Source organism: Jaculus jaculus, chromosome 9, assembly GCF_020740685.1.
Source record: "Jaculus jaculus isolate mJacJac1 chromosome 9, mJacJac1.mat.Y.cur, whole genome shotgun sequence".
Taxonomy (NCBI): domain Eukaryota; kingdom Metazoa; phylum Chordata; class Mammalia; order Rodentia; family Dipodidae; genus Jaculus; species Jaculus jaculus.
Window position 1 is genome coordinate 34,874,357 of NC_059110.1, and position 22,235 is coordinate 34,896,591.

Consider the following 22,235-nt stretch of genomic DNA (forward strand, 5'->3'; position numbering starts at 1 on the left):
TACTGTTCATACTGTGGTTGAGTTTGCTCTAGCTGGTAATGATAAACAGTCACTTTTGTAACTGCACAGTGAGCTGCTTAGGGCATATACCCTGCTGGGTTGGCATATGGGGACACTGAGTTTAATTGCAGGAGTGCTTTTCAGTAAGTGTAATGCGGGAAATTGTGACCCCAACCCTATACACACTCCTCCTTGTATTTCTTTGTTTGGAAAATGATAATCCTATGGTGATCACAACTTTATATATGTAGACAAGTGCCTGAACAGTCTCACAGTCTACAGTAGGAGGAGTGATGGAGTCTGTCCTGGTGACCAAAGACCTCAGTGATGTAGCAAAACTGGCAGCTTAAATGCTATGATTGGGGTAGCCTTTTGAAGTGACCAAGAATACTATTCAGAATGATGCCTGAAAAATGCTTTTTCATGCTTTCGTTAAGAAAACGGACCTGATAAATTCAGGAAGCTCTTGCCAGTTTTTTTGTTTGAAATTTTTAGGATTTAGGCTTAGACTATGAAAACAGAGGAAAGCGCCAGTCTGAGAGGTAAAAAGTAACAGGATGTTGTGGTTCTCAGAGTGTCATGAAATGTGGAGAACTAGCATGATCCCTGGTTAGAGAATCTGAGAACAACCTGGAATTCCAGTTCAAATTTAGTTTTCTAAAGTAGTTGTATTCTGTGGTTCTAGAGATCAAGGGAGCCTGGCTAGCAGAGGGTTGACAGGGCAGTGGAGTAGTTCAGTCAGTAAAATTCTTGCCTACGCACCATGCAAGCATAAAGACCCGGGTTCAGATAACTAAAATCCATGGGAAGGTGGGACATGACAGCATGCACTAGTAATCCCAGCGTTGGGGTGGCAGACAGACAGACAGATCCTTGGGACTAGTGGAATTGGTAAAATCTGGGTCCAGTGAGATGCCCACAAAGGTTGAAAGCAACTGAGATTAATACCTTATGCCAACCTCTGTCCTGCATGCAAGCACACATACATGTAAATGCACCTGCACAGACTCGTGCATACACGCACCACACATACTCCCACATTAAAGGAAAAGAGGGCTCCTACACCAGTGAGACCAGTGAGAAGATTTTCATTTTTGCCTAAACTTACTGTGCTGTTGCCTTGGTGAGCACTTCAGAACCGAGGGACCGTGATGGGAGCACTCCCTCCCTGCTCACACCAGCTCTGCAGCTAACTCCCTGTAACAGTAATCTGGGCGGGGCTGTGTTCTCACTCACATCGGGAGGCTGCACTTGAGGCTGGCACTCCGTTTGACTGTGGGGTAGATAGCGAGAAGTGCAGAAAAGGAAGGGCCCTAAGACCCTGCCTAGGCCTAGTTGGTAACATGGAGAAGGTGGTCAGTTGTTAGTAGGAATGACAGTTCTAAGTATGTCTTCAGAACGGACGTGACTGCTGGAGGATCATTAGTAATCTTGGCAAGCGGTGAAATTCGAGAGTGGGTATCAGTTTTAGCAAGAGTTGATAGTGGCACTAAAAAGGGAGAAAAACATCTCCACAGACTATAAATCACCTGTGACTTTAGTGGAAAACAAAATTTGTCCCCTGGTGTAACAAGGCTCCTTAGATCATTGACTGAGAATACCTGTAGCTACCAGTTATTGATTCCCTGACAGCATGCCAGCTGTTACATTTATGGCATCTAGCTTTTCCTGTCACCTTCAAAGTCATCTTCCATTGTACAGGTAGTAAGGTAGCCTTGGGCATTCATTGCGCAGAGTCACAGTCAACTCTTCATGTTCAAAGTGCATATTCTTGTACACAACCCAGCTAGTTGTCTTTTTAGATGAGGCTGTGGACACGCAGGGGCTTTTGAGTAAATTTAAATGTAATTGCTAAAGGAATTTCGGGGGAAAAGAAGAAATTAGTCCGTAGAGGGTAGAAATGGACTAGGAGGGGTGACCTTGGCATTTCTTGCAGTTAAGAAAGACTGCCGGGCGTGGTGGCGCACGCCTTTAATCCCGGCATTTGGGAGGCAGAGGTAGGAGGATCACTGAGAGATCAGGGCCACCCTGAGACTCCATAGTGAATTTCAGATCAGCCTGAGCCAGAATGAGACCCTACCTGGAAAAACAAAAAACAAAAACAACAATAAGAAAGATTGCAATGGGCTGGAGAGATGGTTTAGCAGTTAAGGTGCTTGCCTGCAGAGCCAAAGGACCTCTGTTCAATTCCCCAGAACTCACGTAAGCCAAATGCACAAGGGGCACATGCATCTGGAATTCGTTTACAGGGCTGGAGGCCCTGGTGCACCATATTCCCCCCCTCCCCCTCCCCTCCTCCCTCCCTCCCTCTCTTTCTCTACCTGCATGTTTCTGTATCTCTCTCTCAAATAAATAAATAAATAAATATGAATAAAAAGGACTGCAGTGATTTTTGTTTTCATTAGTTTACCATTTTTTTTAGAGCTCTGCTAATTTTTATTACAATTTTAAGCCCAAGGAGATAGTTTAAGGTTGAAATTTGTACTTTAGTCATGATACTCATAATTATTAAGTACCCCCATACTAGCCATGCAGACTTCCTATTCTTTCTTTTTAAAATATTTTATGTATGTACATATGTATGTATGCATGAATGAATGAATGAGAAGTACAGCCAGAGAAAGTGAGAACAGGTAAGCCAGGGCTTCTTGCCACTGCAAACAACTCTAGACATGCGCAAGTTAGTGCATCTGGTTCGCACGGGTACTGGGGAATCAAACCCAGGCTGTCAGGCTTTTCAAGAAAGTGCCTTTAACCACTGAGCAATCAGCAATCTCTCCAGCCCTCCTCTCATCTCTTAATTAGTCTTTTAGACTTAGTGTTCGTAAATAAGCCACAAATCTAGGAATCCAAGGCAAAGCTTCTCAATAGAAAGAATATTTTTTGCCATAAATATGAAGAGTGCTAATAATGTGTATTTGTTTTTAAAGGAATGTTAGAATTTTAGAAGTTATGAGTGCTGCAATGTTTACTCATTGTTCTCCTTGACTTTGCTCCTTCTGCTTCTCTTAGATACTTCCTGTGCCTTCAGTTGCGGCAGGACATTGCCTCTGGCCGCCTGCCCTGCTCCTTCGTGACACATGCCCTCTTGGGCTCCTACACACTGCAGGCTGAACTTGGAGATTATGATCCAGAAGAACACGACCGAATTGACCTTAGTGACTTTCAGGTTGCCCCCATCCAGACTAAAGAGCTGGAAGAGAAGGTGGCAGAGCTATATAAAACCCACAGGTCTGTTGACTGGCTTGCTGGAGAGACAGTGGCACACATTTCGTAACACTTGACTTTTGAGCACGGTTGTTTTTGATTGTCTTAATTTTTCCTTGCTGTCATCACTGGTCAAGAAAACCTTCAGCCCTTGATGTATCCTTTCATTATTTTTCTGACTGATCTGAGAGGTTATGCTCTTGAAACTAAATTTAACCTGTATTATCAAACAAATGTACGCTTATACCTGCCTTTTCCTTCTCCCATCTCTTAACAAATGTTCAGGAAACAAACATATGTGCATATTGGTTTGACATTCACTTTACATTTCTTCTGCCTCTTAATTATTTTATTACTATATTTGATAATAAAGCCAAGGAGATAATGAGACATCCAGATTTGAGGTAGAAATGTGGTGATAATGGGTAAAGTATTATAACTGAAGTTTCTAGCCTACTCCACTATGCATAAGATGCCTGTTTGATGTAAGTAAAGATTCCCTAGAGTACTTTAATGTATGTGCATTTTAGTACTTATAAAAACTCATGTGTGCCTTTAGCTACAAAATTATAGTTTGTTCTATAGTATGAAGCTTGTAGTTTAGTGAAATATTAGCTAAATGATTTGAAAGGAACTTTCTGAGATCCAAAGCTTTTTAATGGGTCATATTCTTTTTTTTTTTTTACTTTTTTTTGTTTTGTTTTTTGGGTATTTTGAGGTAGGGTCTTACTTTAAGCTCAGGCTGACCTGGAATTCACTATGTAGTCTCAGGGTGGCCTTGAACTCTCGATCTCTCGATGATCCTCCTACCTCTGCCTCCCTAGTGCTGGGATTTAAGTATGTGCCACTACGCCCAGCTATTTTTTTAACTTTTGTTTAAGAAATAAAATTCAGCATTTAACTTTTTTTTTTTTTTTACTATAATCAAATTCTCAACAGCTATTGATTGTTCTAACATGGATGTCAGGTGCTGAAATGTCATGAGAAATAAGACACTGACAGGACACTGTCCTGTCCTCCAGAAGCGTTCACTTACGTAGTTGAGACATGGATAGCATGGGAGTAATTTCTATAGTGATAGGCTTACCATAGCTTTAAAATAAAATACAGTTATTTTTTGGTTTTTTATTATGATCAATCTCAGCAAAAGAAAAATAAGGAATAAGAATTTATCTCATCTGGGTTTAGGGACACAGCTGCTAATCCCATCACTTGGGAGACAAGAGATAAAAAGATCACCATGCGTCAAAGCTAGCCTGGGAGTACAGAGTAAATTTTAGGACATCCTTGTCTAGAATGAGACCTTACCTCAAACCATCCTCCCCAATGTTTTTAAATCTCAGATGAAACCTCTTTTTTATTTTCAATTAGCTTCCGTTATACTCATTCTTTCCCTAGTGGAAATAACCTATTGCAGTAAAAAGGATGAGGGTGAGAGTCTGCTTCCTTACAACAACCATGTCAGAATTAAAGGCTTTTGAGAGAAAATGGTAGAGGTGGAGTTGAGTCTTCTTACCTATTTTATACTCTTCTGTGGATTTAGTGAGTTGCTTACTGTCCCCCTGACTCTCCAAGCTCATACTGCCCCCTCTCCCATCTAGAACACTTTGCTTTGCATTTACAGGTGAGATAATACTGTTTGTTTTCCTTGTCAGGGGCTTATCTCCAGCACAAGCTGACTCTCAATTCTTAGAAAATGCAAAGAGGCTTTCCATGTATGGTGTTGACCTACATCATGCCAAGGTATTGTACAAACGGTGGGCAGTTGGGTCATTCCAGTTGGTGGAATGTGGGTCTGAGAAGGCCCACGTGCACAAGAGCTGTGCTCACTGTGGAAGAAGGTTATTCGCTTTACTTGAAGATCTCTAGTAATTCCTGTGAGATGCGAGGGTATGGGGAGAATCATTTGTTCTTCCCCTCCTTTTTACCCCTTTTCCTAGTCCTTAACTCATGCCTGATTGTTAGCTTCTTAGAACAAAACTACCCTGTTGGCTTCCATATTTTTGTTTGTTTTGTTTGAAACTTCTTGTCCTCTTTATCTTGGCTCCCTCTCTGCCCCAGCTCTGTCACCTTTGTCTTGGGAGAAGAAAACAGATCTTTAATAGCTTGAAAGGGTGGGAAGAGCACAGCATCTCCCAGCATCTGTGCTGGAAGGAGCCTGGCCTGGAAGATTCTTTGCAGGTCTGGCTTGTGCTTTGTGGGTCTTGGCTGTCCCAGGCTTCTGGTCATGTGGCATTTCAGTCTACTATGAGAGGTAGTAAATGAGTGCAGTGATGGAGATGTGTGATAGGAAGTGGTGGGGTTGATTTACGAGGGTGTCCACAACCAGTGTCCCCTACTTCACCATCCTGGGCATAAACGGAAATGGTGTGGTGACAGTAAGGGGAAAGAGAGGAAGGGGAAAGCAAGAGTCCAGTCAGCATGCTGAGAGAAGCTCAGTCTTATTCACAAAGTATAATTTAAGAAACACACGTTATGTGATTGGGGAAATCTCCAGAGGAGGTTCCTACTCAAGCATACCTTTCCTCTTGCAGCTTCAGATTAGTAATTCTTGCTTTTGTATTAATACATTTCACACTTACAAAGTACTCTTTTGTCCTCAGTGGCTTTATTTTAAAAATATTTTCCTTAATAAAAAATACATTAGGGGGTGGGGAGGGAGGGAATTACCATGGGATATATTTTATAATCATGAAAAATGTTAATAAAAATTAAAAAAAAATACATTAAAACTTGAATCACACAGAAGGAAATGAAGATCACTGAAATCTGCAGATAAATAGTTCATATTTTGATGCTTTTTCCTGTTTTAAAGCATCTCTGGAGTTGAATTCTTGCGACTCTTTAATAATGAGGCCTCCTTTGTCATTTTTTTTAATTTAATTTATTAGTTTTCTTTTCAGTGAATACAGGCAGTTTGGTACCATTATTTAGGCTCACCTGTGATCTACCCCCTCCCATTAGACCCTCCTTGTTAATGAAAATGGGTCGTGCATTGTGGAGTTAGCCCCCAGTTATTAGTATGATAAATGTCTCTGCAAATCATGACCCAACATGTAACTCTGACATTCTTTCCGCCCCCCTCTTCCGCAAGATTTCCCTGAGCCATGTTGGGTTCATTTTTGGTCTGCTTCAGTGCTGAGGTGTTGGGGGCCTCTCCTTTGTCATTTTTACTAGTTTTTTTATATTGCATTTTTACTTGAATTTATATGTTTTGCTCATGAAACATTTTTATATCAGTAACTAGTATTTTGCAGCATCATTTTAATTGCTAGATGTTACATAACATTTTAATTTTAAAAATTATTTTTATATATCTCTTTAAAATTTAGGTATTTGTTGTATAACTATATCAACCAGTGAAGAGAATGACTTGCCTAATATCATATGTTGTCACATAGTTGTCTCTGTACCATCTGATAAACCCCATGAGTTGGTAAGATTGATCTTCTTTCAGCTCATTTTCTGTATGATGAGAGTCAGGAAGTAGGATAATAAAGAGGAGAGAGATCAATCCTAGGACCAGAGAGGACCCCCTACTTAGCTTCTCTTAGGGTTCCTGTAAACTTTTTAAATTTTGCCATATATAATTTGTTGGAGGTGGCTAAAGACAGAACACATGGCCTCAGGCATACTAGGCAAGAACTACCAGGGAGCTCTTGTTGTTTATAATTCTCAAGTCTCCTTCCCTTATGGATCTTTAGACATGAGCCAGTTCTTAGGTGGCAATACTGCAAGGTTTCTGGATTCTTGTTCTTTTTTATTATTATTTATTTACTTATTTGAGAAAGAGAAGCAGAGAGAGAGAAAAAAAATACAGAGAGAATGGGCATGCCAGGGCCTCCAGCTGCTGCAAACAAACTACAGATGCATGTGCTACTTTGTGCATCTGGCTTACTTGGGTCCTTGGGAATTGAACGTAGATCCTTGGGCTTTGCAGGCAAGTGCCTTAACCGCTAAGCCATCTCCCCAGCCCTGTATTCTTGTTCTTAATGTAGGTTCCATTATAAGAATGATGTCAGTTCTTGCTGTGCAGTCAGGGGTGGAACATGGGAGCAATTCCAGAGTGTTATTATTCATTCTATTTATTGATAAACAAGGTATCTGTGGCTCATGGTAAAGAATATTGTTAACAGTTTTCTAAGAACTTGTATAATTTAAAACCTTATGCTTTATAAGACATTTTTAGGGGCTGGGGAGATGGCTTACAGGTTAAAGCACTTGCCTGCAAAGCCTAAGGACTCACATTCAACTCTCCAGGTCTCACGTAAGCCAGACACACAGTGATACAAGTGCACCAGATTGCACATGCACACAAGGGGGCACACATGTCTGGAGTTTGATGAAACATTTTTTTATTGCCTCGAGTTCAGATTTTTGTTTTCTTTGAAGTGTTCTTAATGGCACACTCAAGTGCGAACAAGTTGAAGAGTATTGAACAGAAGGATTCTTGGCAGAGCATAGAACTACAGAACAGCTGGAAAACTCGGGGCTCATGTCCTTGTCCTGACCTCTGACCTCTGGTTTTGCACGGGGCAGGGCAGAGTGACTGTCAGACCAGAAGGAAGGGGGATTTGTTTGCAGAAGAGCCAGTGTCGGGCACAGCTGCTGATGGGACACAGGGAGGGCATCTGGTACCAAGCCCCTGACTCACTTCTCTCTGCTTGATCTTGAACAAGAGCTGTCCACCTGCCCAGTCATCTTAGAAGTCATTCCACATGGACAACTTCCTAAAAGGATAGAGAGCCAGTGTCTGTGTATTCACTTATTTGTGGACTGTTGCTGAGTGGCAGGACTGAGACATGGAAGATTAAGGAATCTTTGTTCAAACCTTTCATTTCATACCCTTTATCAGTAATTTCTACTTCCATAAATGCTGGTGATTTTGACACAATTGTGTGGGTCAACCAGACATCTACCAATTTGCTTGTCTTTGGGTGGTGTTTCTTTTCTTTCTTTCTTTCTTTCTTTTTTTTTTTTTTTTTTTTTTTTTTTTTTTGGTCAAGCTAGGGTATTGCTCTAGCCCTGGCAAACCTAGAACTTGCTCTTTAGTCCCAGGTTGGCCTGGAACTCGTAGCAATCCTCCTACCCCTGCCGCCTGAATGTTGGTATTAAAGGTGTGGCCTAGCATTTATTTCTAAGTCAGATGAATGCTTTCTTGTCCTGTGTAAGGATGGCTTTGCTCAAGGTTTCAAGTGAGTGTGACCTCCTCAGTTGTGATGTTGGGCCATCTCTGGCCCTTTCCCTCTGGCTGTGGGCAGTGATTTTTTTGGCAAGCATACCCTTTCGGTCTGGAGCCAGGTTGGTTGGACCCTTGTGCCTGATTTTCCCAGCTTTATGCACTATTCCTAGAGAGAGCTGTAGCTTCTAAGATACTAGTAACTAAAGTATTATATGAGGTAGTTCATTATTATTTTTTTATCAGTTCAAGTTGGTGTAATATTCTTTGTGTTCTTATATGTGAATTATTCAGATATCACATAAGAGAAATTGGTATCAACTGGCAATAGTATACTTAAAATTAATATGAATTGTGTTTAATCATTCTTAACAATATGGTGATCAAAATGTTATGGGATTATTGAATTGGGACAGACTAACAATGGTGTTTCTTAAAGTTTGTTCCATGTTAAAGATTTCTGAAAATGTTAATGTCTTGCATAGTACTCCTTAATTTACCTTTCATTACTAAGATCCTAAACACTACTTGAAATGTGGGAAGAAAATTCTCCTTTTTTCAAAAAGAACATAAAAGGTACTTTAACCTGCCAGTTTTTCATTTTTGTCTGTAAATTTATTTGGTCAGAACAATCTTTCAGGCTTCTGATTAGAATAATAGATAATATTATATTTTCACCTATTTCAAGTTAAAGCTCCAGGGAAATAAAGTTGTCTGCAGTCCCTTGAAATCTGCAGCCAAAGGACTGCATAGTGAGAACTGAATGTCAGCACTTTGAGTTATTGAAAATTTGCTTGAAAGAATTCAGAAATTTCAGCCTGGAAAAGAAATTTTCTGTGTAGGATTGGTGTTTTGCAACATGTAGGTATAATTTTAACAGCTGTCATGTAGCATAATCTATCTATATTTGCTTAAAATAAAATGACAGAATACACCTTAGGGTCGGCCAACAAACAGACTCTCCTTGAAGACTGGAATCTCCTCCAGCAAAGCATATTTTACTTCTGTATCTTCAAGTTACCTAAATCTAGTTCCATCTCTGTCTTGTTTTCAGCTCTTCACAGAGCTTGAAAATGATATAATTTTGCCTTTTGAAGACTGTTGTCCTTATTTATGATCCCATAGTTCTTTGACAAATCTAATCCAGTCCCTGAAGACGAATTCCTTCACTGTCTACCTGTGTTTATTGTTGGCATTTGCTTGTCTACCCTCACTAATGTTTACATTGGCATTTTCAGTCATTGTTGGAGCAGGCTGGCTTGCCTGATTCTTTCCTGATCTGTGTAACGTTCATCATTCTAACAGTGGTCAAATGGTTATGCTTGGCAGGACTCAGAAGGCGTGGACATCAAGCTGGGTGTATGTGCTAATGGGCTGCTCATTTACAAAGATAGACTGAGAATCAATCGTTTCGCTTGGCCAAAAATCCTGAAAATTTCTTACAAGCGCAGTAATTTCTACATTAAAGTCAGGCCAGCAGAGGTAAGCGATGCCCAGGCCCAGGGGTAGCTAATCAGTTACCAGTGCTCTCCTTCACCAGAAGAAGAGCTCAGTGAGCAAAGGAACTTTGTTTTATTCTTGTGTGATACAAAGCCAGAGCTCTTGCAAAGCTTCCATATGTGTTCTTTTGCTAAGAACGGAGCTATCATGTGCTGCACTAGAAGAAAATGTGGTCTGTGCCTGGCATGTGGTGGGAGTTGTTTTTTTTTTAATTAATTTGTTTGTTTTTGTTTCTTGAGGTAAGGTATCACTGTAGCTCAGGCTGACCTAGAATTCACTATGTAGTCTCAGGATGGCCTTGAACTCATGGTGATCCTCCTATCTCTGCCTTCCAAGTGCTGGGATTAAAGGCGTGTGCCTCCATGCCCCGGGGGGGGGGGGACACTCATTTTTTGACTTGTTGTATCTGTTGATGATGGAGATTGATAAGTGATCAATGTTCCTGAACAGGGAGTAATCCATTTACATGAGTAGTTAATACTTGCTTTACATAGAAAAAAAGTATTACAGTCTGAAATTTTTTATTTTGTATGATATTAAATACATTGATTCCTTTTTTAAGGAAGAAATACTTCTCATGGAAATAACTGAATCCGTGTTTGTTATTAGCTTCTAGTCAGTGCTTAAAGAAGTAGGCTGACTTTTGTTGTGGATTTGTTCCAGCTGGAGCAGTTTGAGAGCACCATTGGATTTAAGCTGCCAAACCATCGGGCAGCAAAGAGACTATGGAAAGTGTGTGTGGAACATCATACTTTCTACAGGTAACTTCAAGACATCTCTAGGAATTGCTGCTGGTACCTCCCTGGAATAGACAATATGAGTCAATCTTACATAAGGCATAAATTTATGGGATACACCTAGACTGGACAGACAGCAGGTTTTGCTGTCAAATAATGACAATAATAGCAGAAATCCTTCAGAAATTACATTCCTGGAGCATTTATGGTTGGATGTAGCCAATTACTACCTGCTATAGTAGTTCTTGTTTTCTTACCTCTTGGAAGAAGCACATGCTGGGTTGAGGGGTGGAGGTAGGAGCCTGCCCAGAAGATCAGCAGCAAGCACCCTGGCAGAGGAGGGCCCTCACTGGGCATGGCTGCCTCTCATTTTCTGTACCCACTAGGGTTTTTTTTTTTTTTTTGGTTATTCGAGGTAGAGTCTCACTCTGGCCCAGGCTGACCTGGAATTCACTATGGAGTCTCAGGGTGGCCTCAAATTCGGGCGATCCTCCTACCTCTGCCTCCCGAGTGCTGGGATTAAAGCCGTGCGCCACCATGCCCGGCTCCACTAGGGGTTTTTGAGGTGGATTAGCCCTGCAAAGCTTTAGGCTCCTCCAGCTTTTTGCTTAGGTACTACAGATTCCAATGTAAAAGTAGACAACTTGTTTCTATAAACTGTTGAAATAATAGTCAGCTTCATAAAATCACACAGCTTCCAAAGCTGTATCAAGTAATGTATCATAATGTGTCTACAGATCAGTAGATATTATTGCTTCTTTTTTCACAAAAGATGCAGATGATTTCTTTAGAAAACTGCAGGCTTGCAGACTGAATCTATTAAAAATATAAGGCATTTCCGTTAACTTCATATTTGTGGAACATAAATGTGATAATAAAGCTGCTACTCCTACATTTTGTAGGGCCTGCCACCATTGTAAGTTGGGGATAGGGATGTGGCTATCTTCATTTTATAGCATACCTGCTGTCGTCTGTACTTAACATATGGAAAGACAGAGGAACCAAGAAGTTAAGAGTCACCCTATGTTTAGATAGAGAGAAAGTGGCAGAAGTAGAATTGCAACCCAGGTAGTATGGACCGCAGCCCTCATGGGTGTGTCCCTTGTGCGGTCCGTGCAGCCTACCCACAGAGAGCACCACGCAAGCCTGCATCCGTCCTCCCTGCTTTGTGTTCTCGGAGCTCAGAGGGATATTCAGCTGCCACTTACACTTGGCACCATAAAATCCAAGTAATTCTTAGAATACCCATGTTGTCAGCCACATGGAGAGCTTTGTGGAACGCTGTGCACTACTTATGATTAACTGTAGTGACTTACATGTGAATTTTATAAAATGTTAATAGATAAGTATTAATACTATTTGGCTAATGGCAAGATTTTGTAAAATTAAAATGGTAATATGCTGAGTAAGGAATAAAATATGTTAAAGTTGAGTCCTATCCCTTCTTGTTTTGTTTTCAAAACAGGGGTCTCACTATAGCTCCGGCTGCCCTTGAATTGGCAGCTATCCTCCTACCTCAGCTGCCCAAGTGCTACTATTAAAGATGTGGGCCATTATGCTCCACCCTGAATTTCTTTTTGATACATCATCACTTAGTTCATTTTGCTAAAGACTTTTAGTATTTTTTGAAAAAAAAAATTGGGGGGGGTTTTCACATTATTGAAGGTGAAATGTAGGTTTTCTCTTTTTTTTTTTTTTTTTTTTACTATTTTTATTTATTTATGTGCAAGCATAGAGAGGTAAAAAAGAGATGGAGAGAATAACCTCCAACTGATGCAAACAAACTCCAGATGCTGCTCCACTTCGTGCATCTGGCCTTATGTGTGTGGGGAATGCGGAATGGAAGCCAGGTCTTTAGGCTTTGCAGGCAAGCACCTTAACTACTGAGTCCTCGCCCCAGCCCTTGTAGTGGTTTTGATAATTTTTTTTAATATAGATAGGGTCCTTTTTTTTTTTTTTTTTGAGGCGGGGGGAACAAGAGAGCCTCAGCCACTGCAATTGAATGCCAGATACTTGCACCACCTAGTGGGCATGTGCAACCTTATGCTTGCCTTACCTTTTTATGTCTGGTTCACATGGGATCTGGAGAGAGATCAAACATGGGTCCTTAAGCTTTGCAGGCAAGCACCTTAACCACTAAGCCATCTCCCCAGCCTGAAGGTAGGGTCTTAGTGATACCCTGCTGTGAAAAATAAATGTAATACCAAAAGGAATTAAGTAATATTGAAATATGCTGTCCGTATCCTACATTTTCTTAGAGTTATTTGCATTATTTCTGATTTAAGTCACTGAAATAATTCTTTTAGAGAAAGCTAATGTCTGTGTTCAGTACTTTTTTGTTTTGGTACTTGTTTCTATTTAATTGCAGTTTAATTACTTAACAATTTCTCTGTTACCAGAAAATTATCTGTAAACTAATACTTGCTGTGGTCAACCAGCACCAGTTACACAAAGTATTTCATATGATTTAGAAATAAATGAAAACTCAAGTAGTTTATGACTTTTTTGCATTTTTGATATACATGTGCCTTTAAGAATTTTTCCTATATGTCTGGTATTTATATATTTTTACAAAATATCACCTTCAAAGAGCACATGGTTGTGTTGAATGCACCTCATCTGCCCTTGCATGTTGACTTCTTAGTTGCATATCTCAGTCTATATAGATACCTTTAGAATTGGGAGTAGGAACCACAACAAAGCCCAACAACTTTAATTGTTTTATGTTTTATTAAACTAATACTCATTCAGTTCTTGCTGTGGGTCAGCAATTGCAGGGATTGTAGCACAGAGAGCACAAATGCTATTCCGTAAGGCTGTGTCTATGGGACTCTGGGAACAACACTGAAGGAGTCATCCAGTGACAGCTCCCAGCAAGGAGTGGGAATGGGAACATTTGAGCTTATGAGTTTGAGATCAGCCCGGGTAGTCCTACCTCAAAACAAGAAACCTAGAAAGATGAGGATGTGGACATGTGTTCGGGCTTTCCAGACCAGTTCAAAGCCTCTCATAAAGTAAAAGGTGACCACAGACAGCAGATTACCTGTTTGTTGTTTTAAGTCTTGCTTTAGAGATTTCATTTTGGGATTAGCAATGCTTGTTTACCCTTTGAGATACTCTTTAAAATTTCCTTTTCCTTTACTGATCATTCAGAACGGACTTCATGAATAGACATTAGAGATAAGGAGAATAAGTATCTCTTAAACCATTACTAGCTTCACTGATGAACTGTCAGAAACTCCACCTCCTGTGACTATAGATCACTGCTGCCTTCTTGTTTTTCGGTCATATTTAGGAGGATTGCTAAGTTAGGGAAATCTTGCCATGTTCAACCCATCGGAAGTTAATGCAAGGTGAACTGCCAATTCTCGTTATGCTCTGTTATTTACCTTCAGTGACTTGGGCTTCTAACCACTGTCTCATTCCTCAACTGTTAGAGAAAAGAAAATGCACAACATGACCAGGGATTCTTTTCTTGGTCTAGTTTTCTGTCCTGGCATTCTAGTGAAAGGAAGTGTACCTTTCAGAGTTCAGCACGAGACACTGGCCATCATCAGAGGGCACTTGAAAGTCTAGAGGCAGAAAATGCAATGTGTGCTATGCAGTTATGGTGTTTCACTTCATGGATAGACTCCAGTTGGGGAGCCTGGCATCTGTTAGTTCTGTGATCATTCATTGCTCATATATTGTGTCATGACTCTGATAGAGATTGCCTCAGATTTGTCACCTCTAGCTTCACCTTGACTCACACTGCTCATGGGCAGAGGGCTTTCTAAAAAGTTGCATAGAAGTTCTAAACATAATTGAAATGATTAAAGGAGCTTTTAAGAAATGACTTAAAAAATTTTTTTACTTATTTATTTGAGAGCAACAGGCAGAGAGTGGGGGAGTTGTACCAGGGCCTCCAGCCACTGCAAATGAACTCCAGTTGCATACACTACCTTGTGCATCTGGCTTATGTGGGTCTTGGGGAATTGAGCCTCAAACCGGGGTCCTTAGGCTTCACAAGCAAGTGCTTAACCACTAAGCCATTTCTCCAGCCCCAAGAAATGACTTTTCTTAGAAAAGTGATTGGAAAAGTTTTGGTGGGATTCTTCATATTCTTGAATGGTCAGCCATAGTTAAAGGCATTTTATCAACTTTTAAAAAAATATTTATTTTAAAGAGAGAGAAAGAGGCAGATGGAGAGAATGGGCATGCTAGGGCCTCTAGTCACTGCAAACAAACTCCAGACACATGCACCACCTTGTGCATCTGGCTTATATGGGTCCTGAGGAGTTACACCTGGGTCCTTGGGCTTTATGGGCAAATGCCTTTACTGCTTATCCATCTCTCTAGCCCCATCAACTTTTGATCAGACCATGAAAGCAAGATAACTTCAATTGTATCCATAAAAGATTGGCTCATTTACTGGAAACATAAACATGTATAAGTCTGGAAGTATTTGTCATGATGAAAGTTGAATTCATTCATTATGAACTCCAGGCTTACACAGTAGAATTGTGCTGGCAAGACAGTCATCCTGTGTTCTACTGTGGGAGTCCTGCTCTTCATGGGACAGAATCACTTGATGGAACAGATTTTTGAGCCAAATTTCCCCCTCAGCAGAAACAGGCATAACTGTTAAGCAATATTAATGGTAATGGGTTTTTTTGGGGGCTTGCTAGAATCACAAATTCAGACATATGTGTTTATATCATTGATTTAAGCTAATACAAATAAGTAGCCTCGATACATACTCAGAACAGCTGCTGTTTTCCTCATGCTGAGAAAGTCAATTGTGACTACATCACCATCATAAAGATATGCTTGTAGGATTACTTATGAAGAATAATTTTTTTTGTTTTGTTTTGCGAGGCAGAGTCTCACTCTGGTCCAGGCTGACCTGGAATTAACTTTGTTGTCTCAGGGTTGCCTCAAACTCATGGTGATCCTCCTACCTCTGCTTCCCGAGTGCTGGGATTAAAGGCATGCACCACCATGCCCAGCTTTGAAGAGTAATTTTTCTTTGGGCTGTGTATAGATACGTGTGATATGATTTGTGATAGGTATGTGCATCACATGCATGTGCAAATGCATGCACACTGTGTACTTTCCATTGGGTATCATCTTTTTTCTCATCTCCTTGTCTCCTTGACACCTTCTCTCTCATTCTGCCCAGAGATTCAGTTTTTACCTCCCTTCAGCAAGCTCCAGGGATTCTCCAGTCTCTGCCCACCCCCACAGGACTGGGATTACAGAAATTTATTGCCATGCCCAGTTGTGTATGTGGGTATGTGGGGTTGAACTGGGGGTGATCACAGGCTCTTGTGCATCATGCTTGCATAGCAAGTGGTCGTAACAGTTGAGCCATCTCCACAGCCCAGTAATGTTCTTTTTATTGAAAAGTTTAGGTAGTATTGCTTTTGAGTCATCATATGTAAAATGAAATATTAAAATGCTTTTAAAAAGATGAGTGATGGATGGTGGCTCATGCCTTTAATGCCTTGGGAAGCTGAGGTAGGAGGATCGCTCTGAGTTCAAGACCCACCAACCTGGGTGTACCATGAAACCCTAGCTCATCTCCCCAGCATGCCAAAAGGAAAAAAAGATGCACCTAAAGTCTGACTTTGTGACTTCTCCCCATAGGCTCGTGTCTCCAGAGCAGCCACCAAAAGCCAAATTCTTGACCCTGGGGTCCAAATTCCGGTACAGTGGCCGCACCCAAGCACAGACCCGCCAGGCAAGCACCCTCATTGACAGGCCGGCACCACACTTTGATCGTGCCTCTAGTAAACGGGTCTCCAGGAGCCTAGATGGAGGTAAGCACATTGAATTGAATTTTGGATTTTGTTTGCCTTTCTTGAGGCTAGTGGGTCTGTAAATGATGACCTCGTTAATAAGACCAGCAGACCTACCTAGAGCAGACAGCCTTAGGTTGCTGGGATGAACTTCTAAACCAGGCAGTTATGGAGGAAGGGATATTTATGAAAGCTTACAGGTCCAGGGGAAGTTCCATAATGGCAAAAGAAGCTGGCTCACTTTCACAGGTCCAAGCTGTGAGAGAAAAGGCCCAAGCCTGTACTATAACACACAGCCCACTTAGGAATTCCAGGGGAAGGGAAGCTCAGGCACTTTGCATATCTTTAGACTGGAAGTCCAAATCTACCTCCACAGTTAGGGCTGGAACCTAGAATATGCCCAGTAACACCTCCTACAGCAGGTGGCTGCATATCTAAATTACACACTTGAATAAAATCTTGAATATATTGGGGCCATGTTGCAGTCCGGTTTGCATTGCTGGTAGAAATCACCCAACCAAGAGCAGCTTCTGGGAAAAAGAGATTTATTTTGGCTTACAGGCTTGAGGGGAAGCTTCACGATGGCAGGGGAAAACGATGGCATGAGCAGAGGGTGGACATCACCCCCTGGCCAACATAAGATGGACCACAGCAACAGGAGGGTGTGCGAAACACTGGCATGAGGAAACTGGCTATAAAGCCCATAAGCCCGCCCCCAACAATACACTCCCTCCAGGAGGCATTAATTCCCAAATATCCATCAGCTGGGAACCTAGCATTCAGAACACCTAAGTTTATGGGGGACACCTGAATCAAACCACCGCATTCTGCCCCTGGCCCCCATAAACTGATATCCATACATGATGTAAAATACAATGCATTCAGTCTGACTTTAAAAGTCCCCATAGTTTTTTTCATCAATCCCAATGATGTTCATACATCCCCATAGTTCAAGATCTTTTAACTGAGCCATAATACCAAAACATAACCTCAAAAAACCCAGAATGGCACAGAATAAATATACACACTACAATAGATGGCATTGGGCATAGCAAAGAAACATTCAACCAATACAAGATTTAAAAGAACCAGGGCAAACATCAAACTCTGTAGCTTCAAGTCCAGCAACTCAAACCAGTGACAAATCTTCAAGTCCGATAATTCTAACCAGCAACAAGTCTCTGGCATTCCAATTCCGCCCCTCCAGCTAGGCTACTCACAGTCCTGGAAAACTTCATCGGGGCCGGCAGCTCCTCGGCAGCCATCTCATGGTCCCGGCATCTCCACTGGGTCTCCACTGCAAGCCACGGTTCATCCTCATGGCCCCACGGGGTCTCTATGCAGGCAACCAGCAAACCCGCTTCACACTGCCCATGGCCATTTCCAAAACACAAGACCGTGTTGCAAACTCAATGACCCTCTTTCCAGCATTTCTTATACTCCACGATACCAGGTAGGGTGCCAATTTGTTAATCCAGGGTGGAATAAAGCAGACTTTGAAGAACAGGACTCCTTGAGCACTCAGGCCTTTTCAAAAGAGTCTACATTCTTCTTGTTGCCCCAGCGCAGGTCAGCTAGCCCAGTCTCAAAGGTTGTAATCTCAGTTGCAGCTGAACAGGCAATAGTTCACCCAAAGATTTTTCTTTCTGTGCCATATCCCTCTGCACACACCAGTTCATTTCTGCGCAAAGCAACCCTGCACAACTTCTCAGGACATGGGCACAAGAGCAAGCTTCTCACACAAACTGCTAGCCCAGTCCAGGCACAGCTCTTTCTCACCCTCATAAGCCAAACCTCACAGTCCATAGTTCTTACTGCATTAAGGTCTTTCAGCTCTGACCAGATTAGTCCATCAGGCTGTACTTACAGTACTGCAAGGCATCTCTTAGGCCAAGATTTCAACTCCTTCCACATTCCTCTTGAAAATCAGCTACAAAAGGCTAAAGCCACATAGTCAGGTGTCTAGCAGCAATCCCACTCCTCGGTACCACTCTACTGTTGCAATCCGGTTCGCATTGCTGGTAGAAATCACCCAACCAAGAGCAGCTTGTGGGAAAAAGAGATTTATTTTGGCTTACAGGCTCGAGGGGAAGCTTCACGATGGCAGGGGAAAACGATGGCATGAGCAGAGGGTGGACATCACCCCCTGGCCAACATAAGATGGACCACAGCAACAGGAGGGTGTGCCAAACACTGGCATGGGGAAACTGGCTATAAAGCCCATAAGCCCGCCCCCAACAATACACTCCCTCCAGGAGGCATTAATTCCCAAATATCCATCAGCTGGGAACCTAGCATTCAGAACACCTAAGTTTATGGGGGACAACTGAATCAAACCACCACAGGCCACCTACTTAAACTTCCACAATAAGCAACAGGGATATCTAGTTTTTTGCCTTGAAGTCAACAAAATGATACTACCTTGAGAACAAAAAAATTTTGTAATGTTTTCAAGTTGTCATTCCAAAGTACATTTTCTTTATTGACAGTATATATGAATGCTGTTCTCATGTTTTTGTTCATGAGATGCTGATGAACATGTTTTTATTGGTTTTATTTGATTGATTAAGATAATATCTAATGTGGCTTCAATTCTTATCCTCGTTAATTAATGACAAATGTAATTCTAAGGGGATTTTGAATTCTAATGTATGGATCTTAATTGAAATGAATGTGAAACATTTCTGGTATCATCAGATTTTTAACTTGTGCTTAAAGCTTACCAAATGTCTACTGAACTTGATTTTTCAATACAGCATTTTAATAAAAAGGGAAAGAAAAACATGTATTTTTTTTGTCTGGAGATACTAAAAATGCATTTTTTTCTACTAGAATTCAGATACATGTTTATAGTTTTATGTAAATTGTATAGGAATATATTGGTTTTGCTTTTTTCATGTATTCATCTTATTGCTTGGCTGGGGAATAGTATATTTTCTGTTAGAGAGATAAAGTAAAATTTCTTTTCTATAAAAATGCTTTATGAAAGACTTTTTTAAATAAAGCACTGATTGACGTGATTAATTTTCTGTGAAAATTATTTTCTAACATTTTTTGTTATATTTTATAATATTAAATTTGAAAATTTCATTTATTTATTTATTTGAGAGAGAGAGGGGGGAAAAGAGGCTGGCGGAGAGAGAATGAGAGAGAATGGGTGCGCCAGGGCCTTCAGCCACTGCCAATGTACTCCAGACGCATGTGCCACCTTGTGCATCTGGCTTACGTGGGTCCCTGGGGAATCGAACGGAGGTCCTTTGGCTTTACAGGCAAACAACTTAACTGCTAAGCTGTCTCTCTAACCTCCATAAAACCTTTTTAGATTGTTGTTCCTTGGTATATTTTTGAAATGTGAATGTTGAACAACTTATATTTTAAGTAGGTAAAACAGACCAGATGTCTAACAAATAAAATTACTCTCCCAGTAGTGAATGATTGATACTAATTGACTTTGAGCTATTTTTCCTTATAAAAATTTTGATAAGTTGCAGGAAGACACAGAGAACTATTTCCTGAGATTTGTTGGTGGGCATCTTGGTATATATGGTTGCTAAATTCTGAGTCTAGAGAGTCTTCCTTCATAGTTTTATGAGATCACCCAAAAAATAGACAAAGGGACCATTAGTGTGCTTCAAGTAATTGTCCTTATTTCCAAATGTGTTGATTTAAATTAAGCGAATTATTGTCAGTCCCTAGCTAGCACTTTTGTATATATCTGTAAAATGTGTCAAGCTTTGTAAATATTTGTGAAGACTTACCTCTTATTGCAGAGAATTTATTCAATTGCTGAATAAATGCAGTCACTGCTTATTGCCTAAAGAGGAATCATTGCTCTTTCTAGAAAATGTGTTTCAGTCTGTTTCACATTGTGAAACTGTGTAACTCTTACATGTTTAAAAAGAACAATAGCCCGCTGCACTTTCTCTGTGATGTATAAATCATAGTGTGGAAAACCTGCCATCTTGTTTGGGTAGTAGGGCAGAGGGTTATAGCAATCTGTATCTGAAAACAATGATTTTCATCAGGAAGAGCAACAAACATGGCACAGTAGTCCATTGTTTTGTTTTGGGCACTGTAATTCATCAGATGGGCAAGTTATCAAAAGGATGACTGTCCTTGTGAAAGTCTGAAGCTTTTCATACCGGTGTACAACAGCCAGCCGGCCAGTGAACACTTTGAGGCTTATGTTCTCTTCCTCCCAACAAAGCAAAACCTAGTACTGAGTTTTATTTTCTCTTCTATTCATTGTTTGTGTTCATTGTATTGATGACATGTTTTGGATATTTTTGTTTGTTTACTTTAAAAGTTAGGCTACAATGATTTAGATATGTAAATAACCCTCCCTTTAAAGTTTAGAAAAATAAACAATTTTATGGTTATGTGGAAAGTACAATTTGATGTGTTGTCTAAAAGACCAAGTATCAAACTTAAAGTCCACCTAGAAGAGCTGTTCTGAAACCAACCATGAGACGACTTCTGAGATGAAGTAATTGAGCTAAAAAGAAGGCAATAAAATTCCAGAGAACCAACCAAGATGCAGTTGGCAGTGGGGAAGGGCAATTATTTTCTGAAAGTGGAAAATAAAGTAACAAGCTATTTAGGGAGATCGTCTGTGAAAGGAAAGGCCTGTCTGAAGGATTCCAGAGTCTTGGAGGGTAAAAGGGAAAAGTCTCTGGAGATCACATGGCAAGCCACTAAAGAGAGGCTGCTTTAAGGTGAGGTAGCTTGATCCATCCTAGGAGCAGAAAAAAGGCGAGCATTACCAGAATTTAGTAAATGGGACAGGTGGGCTGCAGCCAGGTTATTTGTGATCTCAGCTGTGTGGCATCATGGCGTGGAAGGCGAGGTCAGGAGCAGGAATTTGGCTTGTAACATTATAGTCTGGTAACAGCAAGCAGCAAATGGGGTCAGGCTATAAAGCCTCAGTGCCACTTCCCAGCAGCCCACTCTTCTAGCAAGGTTTGCCTCCTGATAGTTCCACAATCTTTGCTACTAGTGCTACAAGCTAGAGACCAAGTGTTCAAACACCTGAACCCTTGGGGAACATTTTACATTCAAACAATAATGAAGCAGACAAGAAAAAGGGGGGGGGGGAGCACATTTTGGACAGGAGGGGGAGGGGAATGGATTGAGAGGCATCTTGTGTTACATAAGTTTTGAAATACTTGATACCTTCCAAGCTTGGTGTGGTACATCCCACACAGCCCCTACCCTCCAAGAGCTTACATAATCAAGGGATTTTGTGTTTATTGGACTTCCTCCCCACCCCAGATTGAGAGGTTTAGTAGAGGTGTTAAAAAATATGACTAGAAAACTTCTTAAATCTACTCTTTTGGTATTCAAACTAAAGGTTTCTTGTGGAGGATTTCTTAAAACCTACTGCCTAGACAGTTCCACAATGATGGGATGAACATCCAACCAGACAGTGTTTATGGGAGGAAGGGGTTTATTTCAAGCTTACAGATCCTGGAGAAGCTGCATCAGTGGCAGAGAAAATTGCTTTCATACTTTCAAGCAGAGAGAAACAACCAAACAGCCAGCAAACACAAAATAGCAGCAAGCAGGGTTCCAGAGTTCAAACCTCTCAGCATAACTTTGGGCTAGAACTCAGATCTGATCCACCCAGTGACACATCCCCTTGTAGCAGGAGTCAGCCTGCTATGGGCTGAAACAGCAAACTCATTTTAATAAACAGCTGAATCTGTGGGGCCATGCATTCAAACTACCACACCTACTGAAGAAAATTGTTTGAATAACTATGTCATTATTTGTTCTAATAGGTAAATTTAGAGAAAAAAATGCAGACATGACTAGATATCCCAGAGTATAGGT

At 40.9% G+C, this 22,235-nt stretch overlaps 1 protein-coding gene across 22 annotated transcripts in view; it reads left to right on the plus strand.

Moving 5' to 3' along the window:
• The window catches only part of Epb41l2 (erythrocyte membrane protein band 4.1 like 2), a 205,447-nt gene that overhangs the window by 144,359 nt on the left and 38,853 nt on the right, over positions 1-22,235 (plus strand). For all 22 annotated transcript variants that reach the window (XM_045159023.1, XM_045159025.1, XM_045159024.1 and 19 more), the window contains 5 exons: positions 3,013-3,231; positions 4,863-4,950; positions 9,716-9,868; positions 10,550-10,647; positions 16,252-16,424. In XM_045159023.1, coding sequence (XP_045014958.1) covers positions 3,013-3,231; positions 4,863-4,950; positions 9,716-9,868; positions 10,550-10,647; positions 16,252-16,424 — 731 coding nt within the window. The remainder of the gene's footprint in view (positions 1-3,012; positions 3,232-4,862; positions 4,951-9,715; positions 9,869-10,549; positions 10,648-16,251; positions 16,425-22,235) is intronic.